The sequence below is a fragment of the Rattus rattus genome, chromosome 7, assembly GCF_011064425.1.
Source record: "Rattus rattus isolate New Zealand chromosome 7, Rrattus_CSIRO_v1, whole genome shotgun sequence".
Taxonomy (NCBI): domain Eukaryota; kingdom Metazoa; phylum Chordata; class Mammalia; order Rodentia; family Muridae; genus Rattus; species Rattus rattus.
The window spans coordinates 111,862,794-111,889,548 of NC_046160.1; the positions used below are offsets into that span (position 1 = coordinate 111,862,794).

The window sequence follows — 26,755 nt, forward strand, 5'->3', positions numbered from 1 at the left end:
GACAATTATGTGAGAAAATATAAAGAAAGCAGTCAACACAGCACCAGATTCCTCATAACTTACACTAATGAATGCTAGACACAGAGGAACCAACAGTCAAAAATGGCAGATCTGCTTCCCTGCTCAATGAAAACAATAACAACCTTGTGTTGCTTAAAATCAATAGAAACCAGAAATAAGAGGAAAACAGAATGTAGAATGGAAAGTAGAACAGTAAAGTAGAAAATGGAATAGAGCAAAAGTGCAAATACTTTCAGAAGATCATAACACTGACTTTCTAAGACGACAGATCTTAAGGAATTACACATAAGAGTGAACAACATGGCCTAATTTGCTAGATTTAAGTATAAACGGGCGAGGTCAAGCGGGCACTGATCGGGAACTTGCTCCCTGCTGGCCAGCTTTCCCAGTGCCTGAAGGTGAGACACAGGATGCTGAGAGGGACGTCATCCACGGTCTTACCCAGCTATGAGTGCTGGGCCACATGACAGGCATGGCAGGACACGCCTACAGGTGTAGCAGTGGAGCAAACTTTACAGGGTACCCAACCGCTTTCTGGGTAAATGTAAGGCTAGATCCACATGGGGAAGGAGGACATGGTGGGGAGCTCATTGTCCCCAGGGCAAAACCTCCTATTTTGCTAAGTGGTCGTAGTATCAAACTGCTCTCCAAATTGGATCTCTACACCCATCAATCAGTGCTGTTCTCAGACTTTCTGAAAGAAGCTTCTTCGTGCAGTGGATGGGAGGTGGTTAACACAGAAAGTCGCGTGGTCAAAGTGCATGAAGTAAACATTTGTGGAGTGGTCAATCACAAATGGAACATCTATGTCACTCACCCTCTCACCAAGGCTCAGGGACCATTGTGGAAGAAAAGAGAGACAGATTATAAAAGCCAGAGGTCAGGGAAGAATGGAATGGAACAGTGTCATCTAGACACTAGTGGAATGCTGGCATTTGTGAATTCACTGCAGCTGTAACCGTCCGCACAGGTTCAAACCCATCTTCAACCCTAGCCTAGGAGCTACTGACCGTTGTCAGCTTCCTGGGGAGGGAAAGTCAGCTTTCTTTAAAGGTGCGGCCCCTCAGAGGTTGACTATGCTCCAGTGTATGGCTTTATACCCAAGAGTATATGGATTCCATAGGTTTCAAATATATTATATATTATATATATATCAATACCAAGTTGGGGACTTTATCCAAAGGAGTTAGAGGAGAAATTGTGGTAATATGGTCTGAAGACATTATACAAAGATATAAAAATCTCAAAGAATTATTATGTGTCCAAAAAGATGTAACTGGAACACAGAGTACTAGAAAGTAATCTTAACCCACCTGTAAGTTCACTTCCCAGGAACTGCATGCTGCATCTGTCATTGTGCCTGCCTCCCTACTACATACACTCCAAGATTTGTACAAACAGTACTGTTTTTTATAACTGGAGGGAAAGCAACTTTGCAAAAAATGAAGTTTGCTGAGATGTTGGCATTTTCCATAACTACAGTCAGAAGGAAGCCTAGATTTTTCACAGTGAATAAGTAGTCCCAGAAACCAGAACTCAAATGAAAAATTCCCTCTCAAGGCAAAGAATGGCTTCTCTGTGGTGGCAGAGTTGCACACTGAAGCATTTGCAAGCAGGACATCACTACCCGACCTTTTCGCTGCACATCTGTTTTTGAAGACAGTAGCATGTTAACGAAGCCCTGTACTTGGGTGCCATTTAACCCGAGAAAGGGAATTATCTCCATTTTCCAGTGAGAGCTGAGGCAGACGTGTCAGCAATAACCACTAAGTATTTAAACACAGAGCAGTACCTGAACACCACGGGAGGCCTCCCATTCTTGTGCTTCACAAAGATGCCATCGAGACAAGCACCAATGGATATGTCACTTCCTTGGCTGTCCTAGAGGACAGAAGAGAGGGGAGACCCTGGGAAACAGCACAGGGACAAATGCATCCACTTCCCTAAACTTGCTTCCCAGGTAAACACTGTCCAGGAGACCCACAGGGCAACCGCTCAGAAAGAAAACAGAACGGGCAAACCCGGTCCTGCCCTGAGTATGGAGTGCGGAGGAGCATGGACTCTCCTAAAGTAGCCTTCTCTTGCGTTTACTTGGTTACTTTGGCTGTGGGTGCACACAGGCCGCAGTGCCCCCACAGAGGTCAGAGAACAGGCTGTGAGGATTGGCTCTCTCCTTCTACCGTGTGAATCTCAGGGTCAAACTCAGGTCACCAGGCTTGGTGGCAAGTGCCTGACCCTCTGAGCCATGTTAAGAACGATTTCCTGACCCCACCAGAGCACAAACTCAATGCTGGACTGTGCTTTACTACAGACGTCTGGTCACAAAGGCCGTGGCCACACTATTTCCTCAAATTGCTAAGCGCCCCCTCCTCCTTTTTTTTTCAACAAAATTTCACTATTTTATGTTCAAATGATTCACCTATCTGAGCCACCAGAGTGGCTGTGTCTGTGGGTACCCATAGTCACGCCCAGCTTGCTCAACCGTAAGTAGTCATCCGTACCTTGGCAGGGTAGCTCTCCTCTCCATAGCCGTCCATCCGCTCCACCTCCTGCATGTACAGCATCTCGGCCTCAGGAGCTGTGAGCCCTCTGCAATCCGACAGATGTTAGTGAGGCTGCTCCCACATCTAAACCTTTTATAGGCTTTTCTAAAACAATGTACATCGATTTGGAATAGAACATTATAAACATTTCAGGCTTCTAAGCATAAGTAATCGGTTATATTGATTCTCTGAAACATATCAAAAATGCACTATAAAGCACTGTGCTGAATGCAGACGGCAAATATACCTAACCTTGTGCCTTCAGGAAGGTGAAAAGGACAGACAAGAGACGAAGTAGCCACCAAGATGTCATCAAGGCAAATCCAGGAGTTAATCTAAACTAGCAAGCAGTCGCCTAATTATCCTAGAATATCAGAAAATACTGAGAATTTGGTTTACAAACCAAGTAGTGGGGCTGAAGAGATGGCTCAGTGGTTAGAGCATAGGTTGAGCTTCCAGAGGGCCTGGGTTTGATTCCCAGCACCTACATAGCACTCTAGTTCCAGGAGATCTGGTGCCTTCTTCTGACCTCCACAGGCATGTGTATGATACATGTACATACATGCAGGCAAAACACTCATACACATAAAATAGAATGAATAAATCTTTTAAAGACTAAGGGATAGGGCTAGAGAGACAGCTCAGCAGTTAAGAGCACTGACTGCTCTTCCAGAGATCCTGAGTTCAATTCCCAGCAACCACATGGTAGCTCACAACCATCTGCAATGGGATCTGATGCCCTCTTCTGGTGTGTCTGAAAAGAGCAACAGTGTAGTCACATACAAAAAAGAAATAGATAAATCTTAAAAAAAAAAAAAAAAGGACTAAATGATAAATGTAAGAACTGGGCAGTAAGGGGCTACGCACAGATCCCTTTTTAGTTCAGATGACTGGAGCCCTAGAATTTTGAGGAAGGAAGGGTGTTTAAGCACGACTCCCCTCCCACCCTCATGAGCTGCTCCCTCATGTGCCAAGGCTCCTCCCACTGCAGCCATCCCAGACTGCATTGCTTTGACTGTACCGCCTTCCTCACACTTCTGAACCTTTGTGCACGCACATCCTCCTCCTCCTCATACACCTACCATCCACACATGGACCCAGCAATCACTAGTTTGCTCAGGGATCTGTGACCGCATCATTCCTGCCAGTTTCTCTGAAGAAACTGCCCAATGCAGTCCTCACACCATCTGCCCACACCTCCCCCACCACACCCTTTCTCTATCGCTAGATGCTACCACAGTGGGTTGTGCTGTCTACCCTAAGATACTGGAACACTTGCTTGAAAGGCAGAGACTTATTCTATTTATCTTTGAGCCGAACCACCCAGCACTCTGTCTCTGTCTTAAGGACAGAAAGTACTTATTGGTTCCTAAGTCCTATTATTTAAGTGACAGTATAAATGAATGAAATAAAATGACAAAAACCAGGGTCAAGTGTGCCTTTGGGTCCTGTGTGCCTTTCAGGGTCAAGTGTGCCTTTGGGTCCTGTGTGCCTTTGGGTCAGTGAGCCTTCGGGTCCTGTGTGCCTTCGGGTCAGTGTGCCTTCGGGTCATGTGTGCCTTCGGGTCAGTGTGCCTTCGGGTCATGTGTGCCTTCGGGTCATGTGTGCCTTCAGGTCAGTGAGCCTTGGGGTCAGTGAGCCTTGGGGTCAGTGAGCCTTTGGAATCAAGTAAGTGCACTAGGGGGAATATGGCTTGTGTAGACACTGAGGTAGAAGAGTGGAAAGTGATTTCTGGAGAGTGAGAAAATACTGTGAGCATTTGGGAAGGAGCACAGGGAGAGATGAGAGGACGGTACTTTGGGAAGTTACTCTTTTGCAACCAATGGGGGTAGAGACACTACATACAAAGACCGGAGGTGTGACCAGGCACAGCTACTTCCAAGTCACTTTTAGCAAGTGTCAGGGACCTCAGTCACTCTGAGGTCAGTTTCCTTTGTTTCTAAGTGAAGGCAATAGTCTCCTTAAAGACTACTGGAACTATTAGAGTGTAGGCCTATATACCAAGTATCTGGACTTCTTTGTACTTGGCTTAGAGTAAGGGATTAGGTCAATAGAGGTTCACCATTGGAGAGAGTAAGCAAAGACAAGAATTGCAAGGATAATCTGAGTAACAGACATGAAGGCTCTCATCACAGCTCCCCAGGGGACAGAACTCCTGCTTCCAAAAGTATGGGGGCAGGCAATGGGCACAGTGCAAAATAGCAAGTTTGAGGTCAACCTGGTTCTCATAAACCTCAAGGGCAGAGGATGTAGCTCAGTGACTGCCTACTATGTACAAGCCCCTGAGTTCAACCTCTAACAACATTGGGGGGTGTGGAGGAGGGAGGGAGGGAGGGAAGGAAGGAAAGGAGGAAAGGAGAGGAGGGAGGGAAGGAGGGACGAGGGAGGGAGGGAGGGAGGGAGGAGCACCTGGAGTGCTGAATCAGAAGACAGACTTCCCTGACCATGCACTCGTTTCACTAATTCACTTCACAAACAGGCTGCAGTAAAGTGCCCAACTTTATATACAAAGCATATTTCAAACTCCAGCAGCCACGAGCCGTGGATCCTCTCTGTGTTACCTGTATTTCTGATGCAGCAAGGCCACTTTTTGGGCTGCTTCTTCCAGCAGTTTTTCATCCTGTAGCCACCCCTGAAGGAGACACAGGAGTGAGCATGCGCGTTCTTTACCGTGAGCCACTGCTACGGTCACTGACTTCCGCCCTGGAGGCAAAATGCTGAACAAAAGCTGTGCCTTTGTATATGGCCGTGATGCACGGAATGAACTGAGTGGTTTCTGCTCAGAAGCCAAAGGACTTGCCCTGCCTTCTCCACTCCTCCAAGGGGGTGTCTCTGCTGAGTTTCCAGGCTGGAAACAGCCCTGAGTCAGTTCTGAGCTCAGCGCCAACTCACTGAGAAGGACAGTCCATCCGGTGCATCACTGAGATGCTCACATCCAGTTTCTCAACAGCCACTTTAGAGAGCAGAGGTTTTAACACTGATAACAAGTCAACTTCATTCCAACATTCATGTTGTCAGTCTCCAAAACCAAAACCAAATCCCTCTCCTCAGACTCATAACCAAACGTGCAGCACAGAAACTGACGCCCTCCGTGTCTGTGAATTTTCAAAGACCAGGGAGACTACAACAGGGAAGACTGGCACACGAGACGTTTACAAGAGGGAACTGACTGTATAATGCCAGTCCTGCTTAGAACATCCACCGCGTGGGCCATCAGGGTGGCTAAGAGTACAGGAACAAACTGCACATAAAAGGGCCCAATGCCGAAAGAGGTCTTACCACAGGGAGCAAGGCGAATTTCTGAAGAAAATCTTGGGATTCATACTGATCAAAGTTGCCAAAATCAGCTGAATAAAACGATAAGATCCACATGTTAGTTACATTTAATTTTCACAACAACACACTTGCACAACAAAAATCAGTAAGTAGTAATGGATGATGTGTTTATGTGGTTCAGAAACCAGCTCTGACAGATAACAGAGCAAGTCTTTAAGGTGTCTTTTACAGAACTATACGTGGATTCATGCACACTGGCTTGGGAAAATGTCTATGAAGTGAGAAGCCTGCCCTGCAGGTGACTTGTGTACAAGTAAGTGTTGAGAAGAAACTAAGTGGGGCCAGGGAGCATGTCCCGTGAATACATACGTTCAGGCGACATACAGGGAACTGCACACCAAGGTGACAGTCCATGCCGGCTAGGATCTGGAGGAACTTTATCACTTTTTCTTTTTCCTTTGTGTTTTGTTTTGGTACAGGGACCCACTGTGTGGTCTTGACTGGCCTAGAACTGGCTATGTAGAGCAGGCTGGCCTTGAACTCACAGAGATCTGCTTCCTTGCTGGGATTAAAGTTATATGGCACTGTGTCCAGCTGAAGTTTTCTTTTGATTATATTCCAGATTCCATGGTTAAACACCAGTCACCACTTAAAATAATGCACCAGCAGAAATCTCCAGGCAGCAAAGATATACACATAGACATGTGCAATTGATTTTTAAAAATTTATGAAGTAAAACCACTTCTATTATGAGTGAGACTGCTCTACAATTTAGAAGTTATTATTAGAGAAACCAAAGAGATGGGATGTTCTTTAAATATAAGTGAATATAATTTCATCAAACTTATTGATAGAAAAGTCATTCCTCCCAAAATATTAAGTTCAAATTAAATCTTGGAGCGAAATGAACACTCAGCATGTTACATGCTTTGATATATGTACATGTAAGTGTATGTTTGCTCCTTTGACATGTTACATAACTTGTCTTTCAGAGATGTCCACAAGTCTCACATTTCACTGAAGTGATCCAAAGAGTCTCCCTACAGTCTCCAGATAAAAACCTAGTGTTAAGGGGTTGGGGATTTAGCTCAGTGGGAGGGCGCTTGCCAAGGAAGTGCAAGGCCCGGGGTTCGGCCCCCAGCTCCGAAAAAAAAAACCAAAAAAAAAAAAAAAAAACCTAGTGTTCTGTTAATACATAAATATTACAGCGATTCATGTAGAAAATCAGTTACTTACAGGATTCTATAGCCAGTACCTTACTCTGACAGAGCCCTCCTTCACATGCATGGCTTACCTTGAACAGCTAAGCCAGCCAGCTGAATGGCTTGTTCCAATGTGCAGGGAAGGTTTCCTTCCAGAACATCCTTCTTCAGCTGCAGGTAATACTGGTACCTGTTTTAAAGGATGAGTTTATGAAACCCACATAACTATAATCTCCAGCCAAGACTCACTCACTGCACTTTACCATAGTTTAGTGTGGGACCGGAAACTGTCAAGTAAAACTGTAGCCGTGGGTATTTTCAAAAAGTGGAAAGAAAGCCACAACAACATAAGCACACCATTTATCCCTTACTTTAACTATTTCAAAGTCTAAACAAGGGATCAGGGATGTGGCTCTGGGGTAAATGCTTGCTTAGCATGTGTGAGCCTGGCTTGATCTTCAGCAAGCCACATCCCCTCTGGTCAAAGTCCTCTCTAGAGGAGCTCCCCATTTGTCTTCTGCCTGTAAAACAGTCCTGGCTAACCATTCCATTCCTCATAGTAAGGAAAACACGCACTCCATGACCAATCTTTACTCTTAAGCCTCTCACTTGTAACTTGGGAGTATAAGACTTTAGGTGGGTAGCTCTGTAAAATTTAAGGCGAATAATTCTTGATGTTTCAGATCAGGCTATTGTTAAGTTTTCAAAGTACAATCCTAAAAATAACAATTCTAAGAGAATTTAATATTCTGTAACATAGGGGCTGGAGAGATGGCTCAGTGGTTAAGAGCAGGGACTGCTCTTCCAGAGGTCCTGAGTTCAAGTCCCAGCAACCACATGGTTTCCTCTTCTGCCCCCTCAGTGTCAAGGGGGCCTAGGTGTAAATTCTAGCCCTCAGATTTAGGATTGGGCAAGTCAGAGTTTGTAGATTTGCATATTATCAATAAAATGAAGGGACTGAAAAAGCCCTTACCAGCACTGGACATGTCCCAGTCCAGCAAGGGATTATCACCAATGCATTTCCAGTCAAGCAGCAAGGTGTCCTCCTATCATCTCTCCATCAGGATAAACTCCAGAGTCAAAACATGATGCTTCCTTCTACTCCCTGAATAGGTCAGTGCTAGGGCCTGTCATTGTTTGTTCATAGCACCGTTCTAGACCCTGGAGATAGTGTGAGGTTTGGTCCAGTGACTCTGCCATCTCTATGTTTGTTCTTTGAGCAGTCCAAGCGCAGACTGTATCTGAGTTCCCCAGAATCATATGCTTTCTTATGGCAGGCTTTCAGCTCGGCTTTAAGTCTCTGCCCTTGGTAACCAAACGACCTGATCAACACTCCATCTACTCAAATAAAATGAATTTAGATCCAGCTTTCCCCTTCTACCAGCTAGCAGACAACATGGGTTTTTAGCAATCAGTGAATTGAATAGAATACTGGTAATTCTGGGGTGTCAAAGGGAGGAAACCTGCAACTTTCTATAAGGCTTTCAAAAACCAAAAGAGATGGTATTTAAAGAGGTATATCTACTGGGCATGTGCCACATACTCCTCATTATTCTAGACTCTTTCCTAACATCAAGTAAAAACCTTGGAATGCAGCATCCATTATATACATAGAACAAACTAACTGGGGCTTGCTTCTTACCTTAGTTTTGAGCAGGTTTTATTATGGAATATATGCTACAAATTGTTCATTGCGACTTCAATATTCTTTATGTAAAAAAACCCATGTGGAAATTTCCTTGTAAATGACATACCAGGAAAGTGCCACATTTACAGATGTGTACTTCAGAATGGTGAGGCAAGTCTCTTCCTGTTAGCACTCAAACAGGCTGTTACAATACTGTCATAAGTAACAAAAAGTGGACTAGTGTAGTAACCAAGAGATTACATACTAGCAATTCATGAACTTGTAAAACTTCAATCTATCCAGTCATCATTTATTACCCTCAAAATTTACTATCTTTTGGCAACAACAATCCCCCTAAGGTCTTGTCATGTGAGTGAGTTTTCTGCTGCCTGGTTTTTGCTTGCCATTTTCCTGACGAGTCCTTGTGTGTTTCAGATTTCTGTTCAATGCCTTTTTTTTTTTGCTTTTTTTTTTTTTTTTTTTTTAGCGGGGAGAAGAGCATTGTTTTCTAAGTGGGGGGAAACTAAGCCCAGAGCTTCACTACTGCTTTAACAATGAACTGCATCTCCAGCCCTGACTGTTTTTTAAGACCTTTTTGGGGTATAACTACCATGGAATAATCTGCTCCAACATACAGTTTTGTCATATAAAAAACACATGACGTCACTGCTACAGGGTAAAGAGCCTGAGTACCAATCGCCTGTAAGAGTTCCTTTGCATGAACCGTAATCCTCCTCCCTCCCCGCTTCCTAGAAACCAGTGCTCTGCTTCCTGACTCTATGGCTGAGACCTAGAACCTGTCCAGATGTCTTAAACTATGATGGAACCTAGTAAGTGGGAAGGAGATGCTGAGGGCAACAGGATGTAAGAAAAGAACCAGGCTTTGCGTTGTAGAGCTGTCACAAGTCTGCACGGTTGACTAAGAGCCTCATTTCAGATCTGGAAGGCTTCTTATTGATACTCATGACCATACTTCTAACTGATAGAACTTCTTTTTTTTTTTTTTTTTTTTTTTGAGCTGGGGACCGAACCCAGGGCCTTTGCGCTTGCTGGGCAAGCGCTCTACCACTGAGCTAATCCCCAACCCCGATAGAACTTCTTATTGATTGTTCCTGATCAGGGAGCAGTCTGCTGGCTGAATCCAATCACCCCATTCCTTTTCATGCCCTTCTGTGTATGGCTCATGCCTTTGTAAGATCTGAGCTCTATTCTAACAATGGCTCTCCAACTGGTCTCTTGCCACTTCCAATTGAATTCACAAGTCCTGTTTGTTTGTTTGTTTGTTTTTAATCTCTAATCTATCAGCTAATGTGAATGGTCTTTGTAAGATACAAATTGGATCATTCCACACGATTGAAATTTGTCTTTATGATTAGTACACGCCTGGCTTTTAAACATCTTTTCTCCTCTCCAGTATTACCCAAGACTTGCTTTTTCACCTGCTTTCCACAAGCCATTCCCAACTTAAAAATTTCTTCTAAAGCCTGTCAAGAAGTCAGCTCTTTCCCTTCCTAAGTCACATTCTCCATGCCCCGCCCCTAGGAATCCGGAACTTTAAATCAAATGTTTGTCCCCATAGGACGCTGTGACTACTTATGTATATGAACTGCCAGTTCCACCAGAAGGCAGTTCCTCCAAGATCAGATTCAAGGGACTACCCAACAGCTCTTGGATCACAGAATGTCTTTAGTAAATGTTTAAATGAGTGAAGCAGCCAGCTAGTATTTTTCCTCCTGGCTTCCACTTACTCTCTCCGATATTTACAATTTGGACCTGTTCCACAGTCAGTTTGTGCCCATCCCTACTAGCTGACCCTTGCTGCTTCCGTTTCCTGGTGTCTTCTGAAAATTACCTGGCAGATTCAAACAGCATTCCTCAAGCATGAGGCAGCAGCAATTCTTACTATCTGCAGGGCACTGCAGCTTTCAAATGGAAGGCAAAGCCAAGGAAAACATGAGCTTGAGATGTAGAAGGAAGATAAGACAGGAACACAAATGACCATCATGGGAGGCTGTGATACCAACCACCTTCCCAGACGGATCTACAAGCAAGTCCTAGGACAGCATGGCCTGGGGCATCCCGGGGCTTCACTGAGTCAGGGGAATATGACTGGGGTGTGAGAGCGATTAGGGGACAGAGACAAAAGGTACATGAAAGCAGAAACAAAACCATGTAGGGGAACAAAGGGGACTGACAGGATGGGAAGGGACACAAAGTGGACACTAGGGGGCCGGGAAGGAGCATGACCAGGGGCATTCTCCAGCACAGGAAAGGACCTTATATAACCAGGAGGATGAAACAAAGCAAGAATTCTTAGTCCCTCCCAGCCCTCTTCTACCCTTATGCCCCTGAAGTGTGTTTACTAGCTAACACTCTGCCCATACACATCTTCCTTCTCTGTGTCCCCTCCGACCCCCATGGCCAACCCATCTACAGAATACAGCTTCTAGGGGAATAATTCTAAGAACCTGGCCAGCTCCTTGAGGAGAGAACACAGAGTTTAAGACTACACATTTTTAATCTCCACTCTCCCATTCCTCATTACAAGGAACCAGAAACAGAACAAAAACATTAGAGAGGGTATCCCAGGAGTGCACGGCCCAGGTGAATGTGATCGTCTTCCCTGGGCCTTTGGGCCCAGGGAGCCATAATTCGGTCTGACACACCACATTCCAGAACCTTTTAGTAATCCAGGGACTAACAGTGTGGGCCGCAGGGCAAAGCTGGTTGCAGGCCTTTATCTCGGGGACCTTTGACCCCAGCTCCGCTCTTCTGACCTCTCCAGATGACTTTCTATCACAGGCAGCAGGAACTCCTCACCTGGTGATCTCCTGCTGCAGCTGGGAAACAGAGGGCACATAAAACACCACTCCGAAGTAGACGGTGGGCTCCAGCGCATGCTTGTCCAGCTGCTTCTTCAGGGGTTTCTCCAAATCCACCCAGCGACGCTGATTCTGCTTGTTGTAGTACCAGAGGCTGAAGTACGTGATCTGGAAGGAAGGGAGGTCACTGAAGCAGGCAGTCATGCAGAAAACATCCCAAGGATCTCCACCCCCACCCCAAAGACCCGGGACCGAGAGGCAACGGTCTCCTGTGCCTTTCAGAGGGGACAATAGCCAAGACTTACAGGAAAAATAAAAAGAGGCAATGCCAAGCTCTACATAGAGAATAGGATTTAGGATATGGAGGTGGGAAAAAAATTGTTCCCATTACCAAATCATTGACGTTACCATTATTAAAACATATTAAGGAGTGTGTGCGCATGCTCACCTGTGTGCACCAGTGTGGAGTTCCGTGGACAAGGTTTAGGAGGAGTTGGTTCTTTGTACAAAAGGGTTCTTGGGAATAAAACTCAGGTCCTCTGGCTTGCATGACAAGAGATTTTACTCCCTGGGCCACGGTAGCAGCCCTATAACTAATATGACTTTAAAAGCCCTCAGGAGTGCTCTACCCAGAATAATTCTAAACCGTATGCTAATCCAGCTTTTCCCTATTCTGGGATTTGGCCTCTATAAATAAAACTACTTCATGTAAACGCCAGAATTTTAGTAACAGATGCAATCACAGGTCTTTCTTGCCCCTGAAAGTCCATTAGATAAAAATTCAAAGCAACTGTATTGTTTAATTAATTGTGTAATTGTTTAATATGAAGAATGAACTTTGAATTAAAGAGCAGAATGTGGCGATCTCTCTCTCTCTCTCTCTCTCTCTCTCTCTCTCTCTCTCTCTGTGTGTGTGTGTGTGTGTGTGTGTGTGTGTGTGTGTGTGTGTGGTTCATTCTCTCTCACACAAACATACACCTGACATGAAAAGTTACACTTAGTGCAATAAAGTGACCTAGGTAGGTTACTATGTCAGAGGCTGAAGCTTTGGACCAGAGCCAGGCATGGGGGCACATGCTTGTGACTCCAGTACCTGGAAGGCTAAGGCAACAGGCTGCTACAGGTTCAAGGCCAGGGCTACCTGTATACCAAGATTCTGTCTTACCCTGAGTCCAAACACACACACACACACACACACACACACACACACACACACACACACACAGAGTCTGCATTTGCTGTACAATAGAACTACTAAGGTAAATGGATAGCAGCCCTGGCCTGGTCAACCTGAATGGCTATGACAGCAGGCAGCAGGTGATATGGCTGCCCCTGGCCACTGACAATTTATCTTAAAATCGATTCACAGATCAAGGCCATTGGAAAACCACTGCTCCGCTATTCTAGACTCTAGAGCAACACTGTCAAACAGGAGCTTGTGCAGTGAAGACATATTTGTGCTGTACAACAGCAGCCCCTGCCACAGGTGGCACCTGAGTGCCTGGAGTGGCTCGTGCCACCGGAAACTGCACTTTTCAGTGTCACTCCATTTCAGCGCTCTCGAATGAAACAGCTACTGTTATCATAACGGATGGTTAGCACCGTGGCATAAGTCAAACTTAAAAATATCTGGGCTATTTTATTTGACCTGAAAAACTTATTAAAATAAAAATAAACTTTAAGCCAGGCAAGGTGCTGAATGCCTGTAATCTCGGTATTTGGAGGTTGAGGCAAGAAGCCTGCAGGGAGTTCAGGACCCATCTTGGCTGTGCTGTGAGTTGAAGGCCATCCTGGTGGGATACACAGTGCAAGCTGCCTCAAAAATTTAAAAAATAAGCAAGTAAGCTAATTAATTAATTAAAGCTGAGCATGGTAGCTCAGGCCTGTAATCTCAGCATTCAGAAGGCAGAAGCAGGAGGACTGTGTAAGCGAGACCCAGGCTGAAGAAGAACTTTTGCTGGGCTAGAGAGGTGGCTGTGCACTGAAGAGTGCTTGCTGCTCTTGCACGGGACCCAGGCTGTACTACCAGAACCCACATGGTAGCGCACAAGCCTCTAAATTCCAGTTTCAGGGAATCCCATGTCCTCTTCTGACCTCGGAGGGCACAAGGCAAGTGCATGGTACTCCACACGTGTGCAGGCAAAATGCTCACACACATAAAATAAAGTAAGCTTAACAATTTAGGAATGTTTGGTTTTCCTGGATATTCACAATGATTATCTTATCATTTTTAATATTTTTTAATTTATTTATTCTTTTACGTTATGAGTACACTGTTGCTGTCTTCAGACACGCCAGAAGAGGGCATCAGATTCCACTACAGGTGGCTGTGAGCCACCATGTGGTTGCTGGGAATTGAACTCAGGACATTTTGGAAGAGCAGTGGGTTCTTAACCACTGAGCCACCTCTCCAGCCCTATCTTATCATTTTTACAAAGGAAAAACTAATTTTTTAATGCCAGGCTATCACCATATACAAGCAGAAAGTTCATAATGTCCCATTATTTCTACAAACTAGAATACTGTAGGAATTCACTAGGTTTGGTTGAAGGAAGTCTCTTCTTCCTGTCACCCAAGACATTGCAAACAAATAGTACAGTTTGATCATCGCAGATCTAGTTGTCCAAGAACCACAGAGATACTGCGTAGATGCCAAAGCGAGCGTCTCTCCAAGTACTGTCGGCAGGCCACCCCTACCAGATTTACTTAGAATGCTTTTGGGACCCTAAAAGGCTATTAAGTTCCTAGGTAAATCTTACGCCATTACAGACTCCCAAGCATTACAGCACACCATACTGTCCCTCCAACATTACATAGGCAGCTGTGCACACAAACTATAATTTAGCCACCCAGGTAACGCCTGAAGTCCAGCACTGCTGTAGGGGAGGTAAAAGGATCACAAACTGGAGCCAAGTCTGAGCGACTCAAGAGTTCCAGGCCAGCCTGAGCTCCAGAGGAAGAGCTCCCCAGCCCCAGCCCCGGCCCCGGCCCCGGCCTCCAACACACACCTACCCTTAAAAAGCTGCATCAATATCATTTTTTTTAATTCATGGACTTTAATAAGTCAAAAGTCCAGAACCATTGCTGTTTTCTGTAGCCCATGTACATCATTTACGAGAAAGCAACTACTGTTCTGCCTTCAACAATTTACCGAACAGAAAAACCTAGCATAGCAGGCATGGCCTGATGCTTCTAGTCCAGAGTTCTGGTTCAGTCCAGCAGGCAGATGATAGCTGGGAACCGGAAGAAATCAGTCTGACTTGTTTCTGTGAGTCACAACTCCAGCACAGGAGATGGATGGGGACTATGTGAATGCACAATGCTATAAGAAGAACATTATATTTGTCTTTAATATTTTAATTAAATTTATTTTTCATATAACATATTATGGTCATACCCCTCCCTGTTTATGAGGGATGACTTAGTTTTGCCAACTCTGCCAAATGCCAATGAAAAATTGGTTCCTTCTTCCAAAATATCTTTCCTACTTATAATTTCAAGAATTTAGATGAAAGATGGGTACAGTACTTTTTAACGCATGTACGGTGACTCCATCTTCCATCCTAAGACCCTCACTTTGGAGTGCACATAAGCCAGGCCTCATCTCTTATGCACACTACTTTTAGGCATTATTTATTCTTTTTTTTCCACGTGGAAGAGGTTTATTGAGGGTGACAGAGACAGAAGTGGGAGAGAGAGAAAGAAAGAGAAGCAGAGAAAGGGCTAGTCTATATTTACATTTATTTTTGTTTGAGAAAGGGTCCCACTATGCAACTCAAGATGACCTCAAATTTACTCTGTAGCCCAGGTGGGCCTCAAACTCACAACCCTCCTACCTCTAGTTTGCAAGTCAAACATTTTTCCTATGCTGATATTAAGCCTAGGATAGACATGCTCTAGGACTGAAAACTGTTTGGATAATGGAAGAATATTTGCCCTTGGACTGAAGAGATGGTCATCGGTTAAGAGGACTGACTGGATGCTCTTCTGGATGACCCAGGTTTAATTCCCAGAACCCACATGGCAGCTCACAACCATCTATTAAAGCCAGTTCCACGGGGATCTGACGCCCTCTTCTGGCCTTTGCATGCACCGTATGCACATAACACACAGACATAAATGAAGACAAAACACCTATGTACATAAAATAATAAAATTAATTTATTTTTAAAAATTAAGTGTACCATCTCTTAGCCAGGCACGGTGGCACACATGGGAGGCAAAGGCTTGCTGATCTCTTGAGTTCAAGGCAAGCCTGTTCTACATAGTAAATTCCAAAAAATCCTGGCTCAAAACAATCTCCTTAACCACACCCCCAATCCAAAACAGCATACCACCTCTTACAATTAAAACTAGAGGATCTTACATTTATCCTGTGTGCATTACTTTACCCTTTAAATACAGCTGGACTTGGCTACTTCCTTGGCTATTTAAAAATTTAAATAGTGGCCATATACCTACAATTCCAGCACTCAAGAAGCAATAGGATATGGGTTCAAGACCAGTTTGGGCTACATGAGCTTCAGGTTAAGTTGAGCACAGTGAGAACTTGTCTCAAAATAACAAAAACAATAGCAAAAGGAGAGGTAGGGAAATTTATAAATAGTTCCAGAGATTAGCAATGATATTTAGGAAAGTGATAAGCTGTACTTATTCTTCAACAAAGTTCATTACCCTGAGTTTCGTTTCCCAGAGACAGAAGAATGACTTGTTCTCTATCACACTTTACAAGACGCAAATTAACTACAGTTTCTTCATCTGTGACTACAAGCAGATTTTTCCCAAAGCCAAATACTCATTCTTTTTGGCTGCCTACCTTATTTATGAGTTTTTGGAAAGCTTTGTCTGACCTCAGCATAGGAACTAACTGTATTTCCTCTGAGGAACTCTGCCTCAGGGCGGGTAAGGAGCAGACCCCACCTCTGTTCCAGGAGCTGTGTCAACCAGCTCTTAACCAAGCGACCGCCTCAGCAAGCCTCAGTTTCCTCTTAGGGAAAGTAATGATCAGGAGTGAAGGAATGATCTGCCTTCCTCAGAAGGGCATGAAGAACACCACCATGTGACTTGCCAACTGTTCTTCATCACTGGCTCTGTGCGTGTCCCTTGCATTCCTGGTGCCCACCCTCCAAGAACTTTCTGGATAAGAACCTTTCCTTAAGAGGAAACTCATTCAGGTGCTTACTCCTCCTGCCTGCGCTTACAAGTGAGCACCCGTGGAAAACTCATTCTGACAGAAATCTCTCAAACACTGAATTTTCTGGAATCCTTACATAAATTTACAGTGATCATTAACTAGATTTCTATGAAGCTTTTACAGGGTCAGCTATTTCACATTATCTTTTTCTTTTCTAGTTTATCACATCCCCCCCAAAAAAGTCACAATAACCTTCAAAAATATTTGATGGCTTCTTTCATTGCTGTTTAAAAATTATCCCTGCCACTCTCCTAAATTTGTAGCTAACTGCCTGCTGTGTAACTAGAGTCAAAACAAAGTTAAATAGGGCTTGGCTTCTTTCCAGACAATATGGTTGCCTTGCTCTAAGTGAACAGACGCCAGCTGCTCCAGGCAGTTCCAACCCTAACAGACTGCCTAATTCCTGGGTCATCTCTTGTCTAATTATTTTAAGACTCTTTTTGATTGTACTCTATTTTTAAAATAGACCAGAGAGATACACGAATTAGCTGGAGGGTTTTTAAAGCCACTAGTGCATTATGTTTAATAAAAGTTAATCCCATGTAAAATTGCAAATATAATTTTATCTCAGTGCCTTTCTTCAACCTGCTGAAGTTAGAAGGCTTTCATCAGGACAGAGATGAGAGGAGAGAGCCCAAGATAAAGTCTACCAGGAGCAGAGATCATCTAACAAAGGTGGTTAACAAGCTCTAAGCTAATTCAAGCCCCAAGCTGACCTCCACACTGAGTCTGCCATAAATAATAAAGTATGGAACCTCTTCCTTTGGCAGATGGCAGTGGTCATATTGCCTCAACACAGCTCGTCCCTTTCCTTTCTGTTCAGCTTTTCTTCATTTTCTTCTCACTTTAATCAAATTACATACTCATTATTTTAAAGGCAATAGTACAATATATAATATCAAAACATTATCACATACAAATGAAGACTCAGGAAGGTAACAAATCTAATTATACTAGATGTATCAAACTGAAGTTCAAGTAATTGAAACTCTGTGTCCAAGTTCCTTCTACTGTGGCTTTAACATTTAAGCATAGTGGGAAAAGTCAACTCTGGAGACTTATTGCAATGAAGTTCAGGGAATGAACAGGACTACTGCCCACCTGGAGAAACCGCTCTCATTTTTCCCATTCATAATCCCAATCAAACACTAGGAAGCACATGATTACTGTAAACAGAGTAATTTTAAAACTAGATTCTTGTGCATGAGAATTTAACTCCATGGTAAAGACCTTGCCTAGCAAGTTCTATCCCGACACTAAAAATGAGAGAAAGGAAAACAAAGACATTTTTTCATGCTGGGAATGCAGCTAAGTTGTAAATCACTGTCCTAGCACAGAACAGGCTACGGGTTTGAGTCCTGACATCACCCAATTAACTATAAAAATAAAACGAGTCTGCCAATATCTCTTAGATGTCCTGGATTTATTTACGCCTTCAGCTCACTTTGACTGATCATCCCCTAGCTGTCAAGTACCATCCTGGGTGCTAGTATATAGCACTGAAGCAGAGAATACAGTTTCTGTTCTCCCAGGGCTGAGTCTTGGGTCCTGGGAGTGCTAAAAAAAAAAAGCACCATAGACCGTACGCTGGTCAAGGTGCACTCTAGAACAGTGGATTTTAAGACTAAAATACCAACATGTTTCTAAAGAGGAAACTAGGATTAAATAGAAAATATAATATGTATAAACATTTTATTGCCAAAAGATGATAGTCATTTGGGTTAGGACTCTCAGAACGAGGGCAAGCAGGAGCTTCTCGTTCTTTGACCATTAACTAGATTGTTCTACCACAGGGTCATTCCTGTATCACAGCCCAGTAAATGGGCCACAGATTTTTTTTTTTATTTAAATCTTATAAATTTGAGACGTGTTGGGCCTGTTTAGCAGCCTAACTCAAATGTATATGTGTTCTTCAAGATTCATTTTTGTATCTTATGCGCATGGGTGTTTGCTGGTGTGTGTGTCCTGCATATGTGCCTGATGCGAGCAAGCCAGAAGAGGCTCCTCTAGAACTGTAGTTACAGGGGTTGGGAGCTGCCACGGGGATGCTAAGAAAGCACACTGGAGTCCTCTGAAGTGCAGCGAGCGAGCATTCTTAACCATGGTGCCATCTCTGATAATATTCCTTATGACCACACGTGCTGCATGTGAGGCATGACGCACACCTGTAATACCAGTACTTGGGAGGTACAGGCAAGAGGATCGGGAACTCAAGGCTACTTTCTTAGCTACACACTAAGTTCAAGGCCAGCCTGGGCTACATGAGACCCTGTCTCAGAAACCAAACGAACAGGGCTAGCAAATGACTCATGGGGTAAAGTCGCTTGCCTCGAAGCCTAGCAAAGTTCAGTCACTGACATCAACAAAATAGAGGGAGAGAGCCAACTGCCCCCTGCATGCAAGCTACGGCAAGCACATACCCCACAAATGAATACACACATGAAGTAAATAATGTAAACAAAAGCGATCCTTTTTTTTTGTTGTTGTTATTTTATGACCCAAACATAAACTCACTTCAATAGGCCAATCAGTCATTAAGCACACAGAGCCAAGTATGTAACTATTTAAATAGTATCTGTGGATATGAAGTGTGAGGAAAAGAAAATTAAAGTTATTTGCTGCATAATATACATCAAACCTGGCAAGAAAAGAGATGTTTGGTGGTCCGCTGTTCAAAAGCAGTGTACCTCCAAACTGACATCTTTTCTCTCCCAGTCGCCCTTACTATGTTATCACAATCATACATTTACAAGATGAAAAGAAACCGGAAAAGCCAGAAGCAAGCTAACTGAACACTGACACGGTGAGTGTTAGTGTGTTGTCAGCCAACAAGTGCTCATCTGTGGCCACTTACTGTGGGTTCCAGTCAGCATATGTAAAGCTCCAAGCACGGCTTTGTACACAGCCAGTGACCCTAAAAGCTACCTTTCAGGAATGCAATGCAAAATCCGTCTCGTGCCCAAACTCCACCTTGTTCAGTGGTACAAAGTTCAAGTTGTTGAAAATGCACACAACATTGAGATCGACTAGTCGAGTTGGAGTCTGCGCAATCTAAAGGGTACATAAATGAGTCGATGCATGAGACATAAATGAGACATGGTGATGCATGTCTACAACAGCAGCACCTACAAGGCTGTGCAGGAGATGGCAAGTTCAAGGCCAACCTGTCCTGCAAAGAAAGGCCCTGCTCAGAAAGGAGAGAGAAACAGACAAGATCGCAAAAACGAAAAGAAAATGAAAAGAACCTCTGTCCCCAGTATGGTATTACTTGACTATTTTCTTAGCCTGCTTATTATTCAAAATGACTCCTCTGCCCACCTGTAATGAACACTGTAATAAACACCTTCTAGGGGATCTCACTTGGTAATGAAGAGAAAGCCACAAAAATTCTTGTGATCATTTATAATTTACATACTAACTGTTCTTTAGGATGTGGGACACCATTTCTGCTACTGAAATTAGCCTTTTTTGGCAGAAATTTCAATAGCCTCTGGATATTTTACTAGTCCATTAGAAGGTAAGTGAGGATTAGGAATGGCATACGTCTGTAATCCCAGCAGTCGCCAGCCTGAAGCAGAAGGATCTGGAGTTCTCAGCTAGCCTGGCCCTACACAGTTAACTTCTGTCTCAGAACAAACACTGGCCCTTGGAGATGGCTCAACAGGTAAAGACACAATTGCCGAGCTTGATAACCTCCCAAGTTCAATGCCCAGGACCACGTGGTAGAAGGAAAGAACCAATATGCACACATGCATGTACGCACGCACGCATGCACGTAGGGATGCACAGAAATAGATGTTAAACAAAAAAGTTTACACAAGCAAAAGGGCTGAGAGTCTGGAATTTCATTCAGCCTTTAGTAGGCAAGGTGCCCAGAATCGGAGGCTAGCCTGGATGAGTTCTAGCCCAGCCTGGGCTACAGAGTAAGATCCCATCTGAAAACTCCAAAACTTAAATAACAAGTGAGCCAGGAAGCAGCTGGGAGCAACGGTACAGGACTAGTCCGCTCAAAGCATGTGTCTAACCCCCAACGCCAAAGCAGCAACGGAAAGGAGAAAGGTTAGATAAAGACAATCTTGGTCAACAGTTGCGAGTGCACAAGTTGTTTGAAGGACACAGTAACAAAGTATCTGCTAACCCATTGCACCCTGAGGAAACAATCAGGCCCTGTTGTTAGAAGAGAAAACAGCAGGCGGAAGTTGGGAGCACATCTGACCAGGATGGAGTAGAAGGCTCAGTAGACGGCCCAGGCACTTGATTAATGTTTACATGACATGTGAGTCACCAGTTCAGACACTGAAGATTTGTCACATACTCACTGTCCAGATGGACACAAAAGTGATGCCCGGGAGGGAAGTGATTTACAATCCTCCAGTGAGGATTCCCAGTCACAACACCCCTCCCCGACCCCCTACCCCCCCATCTCTCTCTCTCCCTCCCCTCCTCCCTCCTTCCCTCCCTCCCTCCCTCCCTCCCTCCCTCCCTCCTCCCTCCCTCCCTCTCCCCAACTCCCCATCCAGGAGCTGTCACCTTAGCAGTAAGTTGCCCTATCAGGAAAGGAAGCTGACAGTGTACCCTGACTTGGAGGCTGGCCTCCATTCATTCCAGGCAATCCTGGCTACAGAATGAGATCCCCTCACAAAACCCTAATAACAGGGCCGTGGGGAGCTGGCTCAGTGGTTAAGGGAACTATACTAGCTGCTCTTCCAGAGGCCTGGGTTCCACTCCCAGAACACACGTGGTGGCTCACAGCTGTGTGTAACTCCTGTTCCAAGGGATCCAGTAGCCTCTTCTGGCCCCCTGTTCTGCACTCAAGTGGCACACAGACATGCATGGAGGCAAAACATTCAGACATGAAACAACTGAGATAATTAAATCTTTAAGATAAGCAAGAAAGAGACTGGGACTATGGGAACACAGGTTGGAGAAATGTGTTCCGCTGGTCTACAGACTATCACAGTAGGTACAGTCTACAGCCATCGACAACCGGTCTCAAAATAACCACATGAGACTCTGAAGGTTCACACGGAAATGTCAAATGTTTGAGGGGATGGAAATGCTAAGGGTCTTGACTACATCTTTCCACGTTATGTATGCATGTGGAAATACTCTAATCCAAAAATGTGTATCAGTTTTTAAAGAAGAAGGTCAGGAGGTTCAGGCAAGAGGCTTGAGGGGTAAGGGTTAATCTGGGATACACAGTGAGATACACTTCAGGAACAAGGACAGAACTGAGTGAGCAACCCCACCCCTCCCCACTCACACACACACACACCTAACCTTGGGAACTCAACTCTGGCCGCCCTGGTGAGCAAATACATGCTCGACTACATAGAGAGCAGAGACTCTACCACTGGGGCATGCTAACGGCAGTAGACAAGGTCACTTTTGTTGTCTGGAAACCCCAGTACTGAAGCACACGTCCTTTATAATGTCGGCCCTTGGCCTTTCGGTCTTTGAGGCAGTATCTCCAGTCTCCAGGCTACTAGGTCTTCCAAGAAGCGCTCGACCTTCTGATCTCGCCTCTGCCTCTCAAGGGCTGGGCTTACAGATGCGAGCCACCATGGTCAGTTTTATGCCTTGTTAGGGACAGCACCTGGGGTCTTTTGTGAGTCAGACGAGTACTCTAACAGTTGAGCTACACATAAGAGCCTTTAAATTTATTAAACATTAAACTAAAGTTGCATAACGCTCTTATCATCTAAGTACATAGGCTTCCTAATCTGATAATAACTTGTGTGATTCTGTGTTTAGGAATGCACGCATAGCCATGCCGACACACATGACTCTTACTGACTCGCCTGCTTCTTCCTTATCAAGACCAAGAGAAAAGCGACAGGATGGGCTGGAGAATTAGCTTGTAAACTTTGCCCACCGGTGCTGATGGTCTGAGTGGTGGAGAGACGTTGTCCCCTGACTCCCACACATTCACCAGGACACATGCATGCCCACATGCATACACGATGAATTTAAAAATCATTGAAAGTAAAAAGAACTCTAAAAATCCTTTGACCTTTGGCTTTTGGAAAGCTCCTCAGATAAAGAGATCAATCTAAAACTACGTTTCCTCCAGAAGGTCAGCAAAATACTTATCCTTTTTTATACCACAGTCTTATCCATTAGACAAAGATGTACCTGAGTTCAATTCTCAACGATTCAGCCTAAAACATTTGTATGTGGTGTACTTTTTCGTTATCATGTTTTGGTTATTTTTAGAGTCCACATGAAAGCCGGCAGGAAAAGAGAAAGGCATGTGAAATTCCCACGTCTTCTCAGATTCCAGGGGAGGTAAGGGCGGTGGATATCTGGAATACCCTGACAGGCTGACTGAAGATGGCACACTCCCAAGCCAGGAGCGCGTCCTAGTGCAGTGGGGAAGTGACCCTGCCAGAATCAGAAACGTCCCTCGAAGCCAGAAGAACTAGAGTGCTCCTAATTTTCCAGAAGAAGCCCCAAAGTGAAAATGAAATAAAAGTGCCATACAGCTCTTCCTGGAGTGATCCATGCTCCCATAAGTAACCTTTCACCTGCACTCTATAAGCAAGTCCAATAAATTCAGTGGCATCATCAATAAATAAGTCACAGGAGCTAGAAAGATGGTTCAGTGGTTTAGAGTGAGCTGGATTCCTAGCACCCAAATGGTGGCTCACAACCATGATTAACTCCAGTGCCAGGGGACCCCACCCCCTCTTCTGATCTCTGTGGGTACTGGACACACATGTGGTACCATACATACATGTAGGCAAAACACACACGAGTATAAAGTAAAATTAACCTAAAAAATCTTTTTAAATAAGTAAGTAGACGGTGAGCTGGGCATGGTGGCCCGCCCACATGCTCCCAGCTACTTCAGAGGCTGAGGCAGGAAGACAGCAAGTGTGAGACAAGCCTGAGTGAGATAGAAAATGGAGCAAATGTGCAAAACCCAAATAGGGTAGAGAAGAGGGGGAAAGAGGGATAGAAGGAGAAAGAAAAGGAGATGCAAAGAAAAAGGAAAGAAAAGGGAGGAAGGGAGGGAGGGAAGGAGGGAGAAAGGAAGACAGGAAGAAAGGACGAGAGGGAGAAAGGGAGGGGGAGGAAGGGAGGGAGAGAGAAAGAAAGAGAGGAAGGGAAGAAAGTGCTTTTATAACTAAGTACAAAGCTTTAGAAATGTCCCCCACTCTCCAGGAAGTAAAATCAAGGTGCGGAACAAAGCTACAGAATGAACTGCAATCATACTTAAGTGTAAACAAACATTCTAAGTGTAAAACCATCTTGAGGCTTAAATTAAAAGGATATTTATTCAGGAATGATATACAACAAGGTGTCAGGCACGATTTTAGACGCCAGAAATACACCAGAGAATAGCAGTCCTGTGCCAATGGAGTTTACATGTTAAAATACGAAATGTTGATGTCTGGGACGAAGTGTTAGTTAAAACTCATTTCAGGAAAATCTATAATAAACCACAACCTTGTAAACAAATGCCCTAAGCCAGGAGTAAAACTGTGAGAGGTAAGATTTTGTGTGCACTATCCCATCTTCAAAAACGTGCTCTGAGGATGGTTCTAGAGGCTGCTGAGCATTTAACTCAGCCTCAGGAGTGCAGGCATGCACACAGGCATGCACACAGGCATGCACACAGGCATGCACACATGGAGTAATCAAAGGACATTTTTCCCTAAAGCACCTACAGACAGGATCACATGCTCAAGCATACATGCGCACGCACACACACACACACACACACACACACACACACACACACACACACACACACATACACACACACCCAGCCCCTTTCACAACTGCCCTGTATCCTGACTGGGGGTTTTAAAACTTTGGAAAAACTCTAAGCAAATGTAAATTTAAGTCACACAAGGACCCTAAAATCAAGGCAAGATAGACAAGAAATAGGTTTGCAATAAACCTAGTTAAAGTCCATGGTAGTGTGAAAAAATGAGATACTATCATTAAATATAATTTTTTCTAAAAGGCATACTCTAAAGAGAGTGATATAAACTGGATCCAGTATTTCATGGCTTAGGACTTGGCCTGAGCCTAATGAAGACTGACTCCATGTTTAAAGTTCTGCTGGCAGGCAACGGGCAAGGACGCTGTACAAAGGGCTTTATCAGCTGAATGGAAGCAGTGATAGCAGCCGCTTCAATATTGTAGAAACGTGCACACCGTGTGACCAGTGGCTGCCAAGAGAGGATTCTATACATGAAGAAACTAATCCAAAGGAACACAGCCGCCCGCCACACCGTGGGCCACAGAGGCACAGCACAGGCACCACAAACAAACATGAAAGGTGAAGTGGCTCCTGTGGTCCCTCACGCCTGGGATTCAAGCGCCAAGGAGGCTGAGGCAGGTTGTTTCAGGTTCTTGGTCAAACCTGGTCTACACTGAGACTGAAAAGATAGTAAGTCTGATGAGTTTCCTAACACCGAGGGCCCTGGCCCAATGTCACACAATAATAGTAAAATCTCAAACCACCACTATCACCTCAGTGTGAAAAACCTATAGATTAATAGTAATTTAATATTAGCAAGTGACAAGAACCGGTATCTAATTGGCCCAGCCTGCAGACTGTCTCTGGAACTTTACTGCTTAAACACCCTCTCACGAGGCAAACTGATACACTGGTCCTCAGAAAGGGACTTTCCCCACTCAAAAGAACCTGGCTGGGAGGCAGTGGGACTCCCCCTATGAAAATGAAAGCCTATCCCAGGCGATATCTTTTCCAGTAGGCTCTGCCTCCTCCCAGCTGGCTTCCTTTGGGGCTGGAGGTGATCACAGCCTGGCTCTTAAGAGCACGAAAGCATGGGGCTCTTGGCAGTTCCGTGTCTCATTACATGTCACCGAACTGTCCTGGTTTTCCGTATCATTCTGAGTAAACTGGGTAATCCTTACTTGTCTTGGGTTATGACTGTTATGGTTTGTTATAAGTGTTGTCTGTTTGATTTCTTGAGACAGGGCCGTAGCTCAGGCAGGCCTCAAACTTACATTTGAGATCCTAGGCTCTGCCAGTGCCTGACTGAGACAGATGCAGATGCTCACAGCCAACCATTGCACTGAGCCCAGGGACCCCAAGGGAAGAGTTAGGGAAAGGACTAAAGGAGTTGAAGAGGATTTCAACCCCAGAGGAAGAACAACAGTGTCAATTAGCCAGAGCCCTCAGAGCTCCCCAGGACTAACCCACCAAACAGAGAGTACACATGAGTCGGTCCATGGCTCCCACTACATATGTGGCAGAGGATGGCCTTATCTGGCATCGATGGGAGGGGAGGCACTTGGTCCTGAGGAGGCTCGATGCCCCACCATAAAAGGACGCTATAGGGGTGAGATGGGAGTGGGAGGGTGGGTAGGTGAGCACAGTTTTAGAGGCAAAGGGGGGAGATTTTCAGAGGGAAGGGGGACATTTAAAATGTAAATAATTAATAAAAAAATGTTTTGAGATTCTTCTGCCCCAGCCTCCTGAGTAAAATACTAATGGATGCTAAAGTCCCTGGCTCTAGCTTATGTGGCATTACTGGGAAGTCCTTACTATTGTATTATGGAAGCAAAATGGTATTTAAGTAAGCAAAAGGAGTAATTTCTTCCTACAGCTTAGAACTGATAGCAGCCAAGCTCTTCACCCAAATCTACAACAATAATTCTAGGTTTGCGTCGTGGGAGCCTAGCGAGAGATACCAACACACTGACAGTTCTTGCTTGAATCACACACATGCTGAATACACACAATCTCGGAACAGGTGTTACCCCACTCAGCTTATTTCTGAACAGTCATTTGGAAAGGTTAGGCCTGGTGATCGAGCAATCTGTTTACACATTACAGAGCAGACCTTCTCCAGCTCTACAAGCTAAAGTTTGCTAAACTTTCTAACTGACTGCTGTTGAATGCTGAGACAGGATATGATCTTCCCAAATACAAGACCTCATTCCCCTAAGAATTATGCCTGCTCTCTCCGTGCACTCTGCTCTTGTGTTAAAATTGGCCTCAGAGACCAATCATGTGGTACGCTGCTTTAATCCCAACACTCTAGAGGCCAGGCAGGAGGAGAAGCAATTCAGTCAGTTCCAGGCCA

At 44.5% G+C, this 26,755-nt stretch overlaps 1 protein-coding gene across 1 annotated transcript in view; it reads right to left on the reverse strand.

Annotated features, from left to right (window-relative positions):
* Ptpn21 (protein tyrosine phosphatase non-receptor type 21) overlaps positions 1-26,755 on the reverse strand; it is a 57,004-nt gene that overhangs the window by 23,836 nt on the left and 6,413 nt on the right. Inside the window, exons 3-8 of the mRNA XM_032908246.1 lie at positions 11,490-11,659; positions 7,135-7,232; positions 5,844-5,911; positions 5,126-5,196; positions 2,523-2,610; positions 1,814-1,902 (exon numbers count right to left, since the gene is read on the reverse strand). Coding sequence (XP_032764137.1) covers positions 1,814-1,902; positions 2,523-2,610; positions 5,126-5,196; positions 5,844-5,911; positions 7,135-7,232; positions 11,490-11,659 — 584 coding nt within the window. The remainder of the gene's footprint in view (positions 1-1,813; positions 1,903-2,522; positions 2,611-5,125; positions 5,197-5,843; positions 5,912-7,134; positions 7,233-11,489; positions 11,660-26,755) is intronic.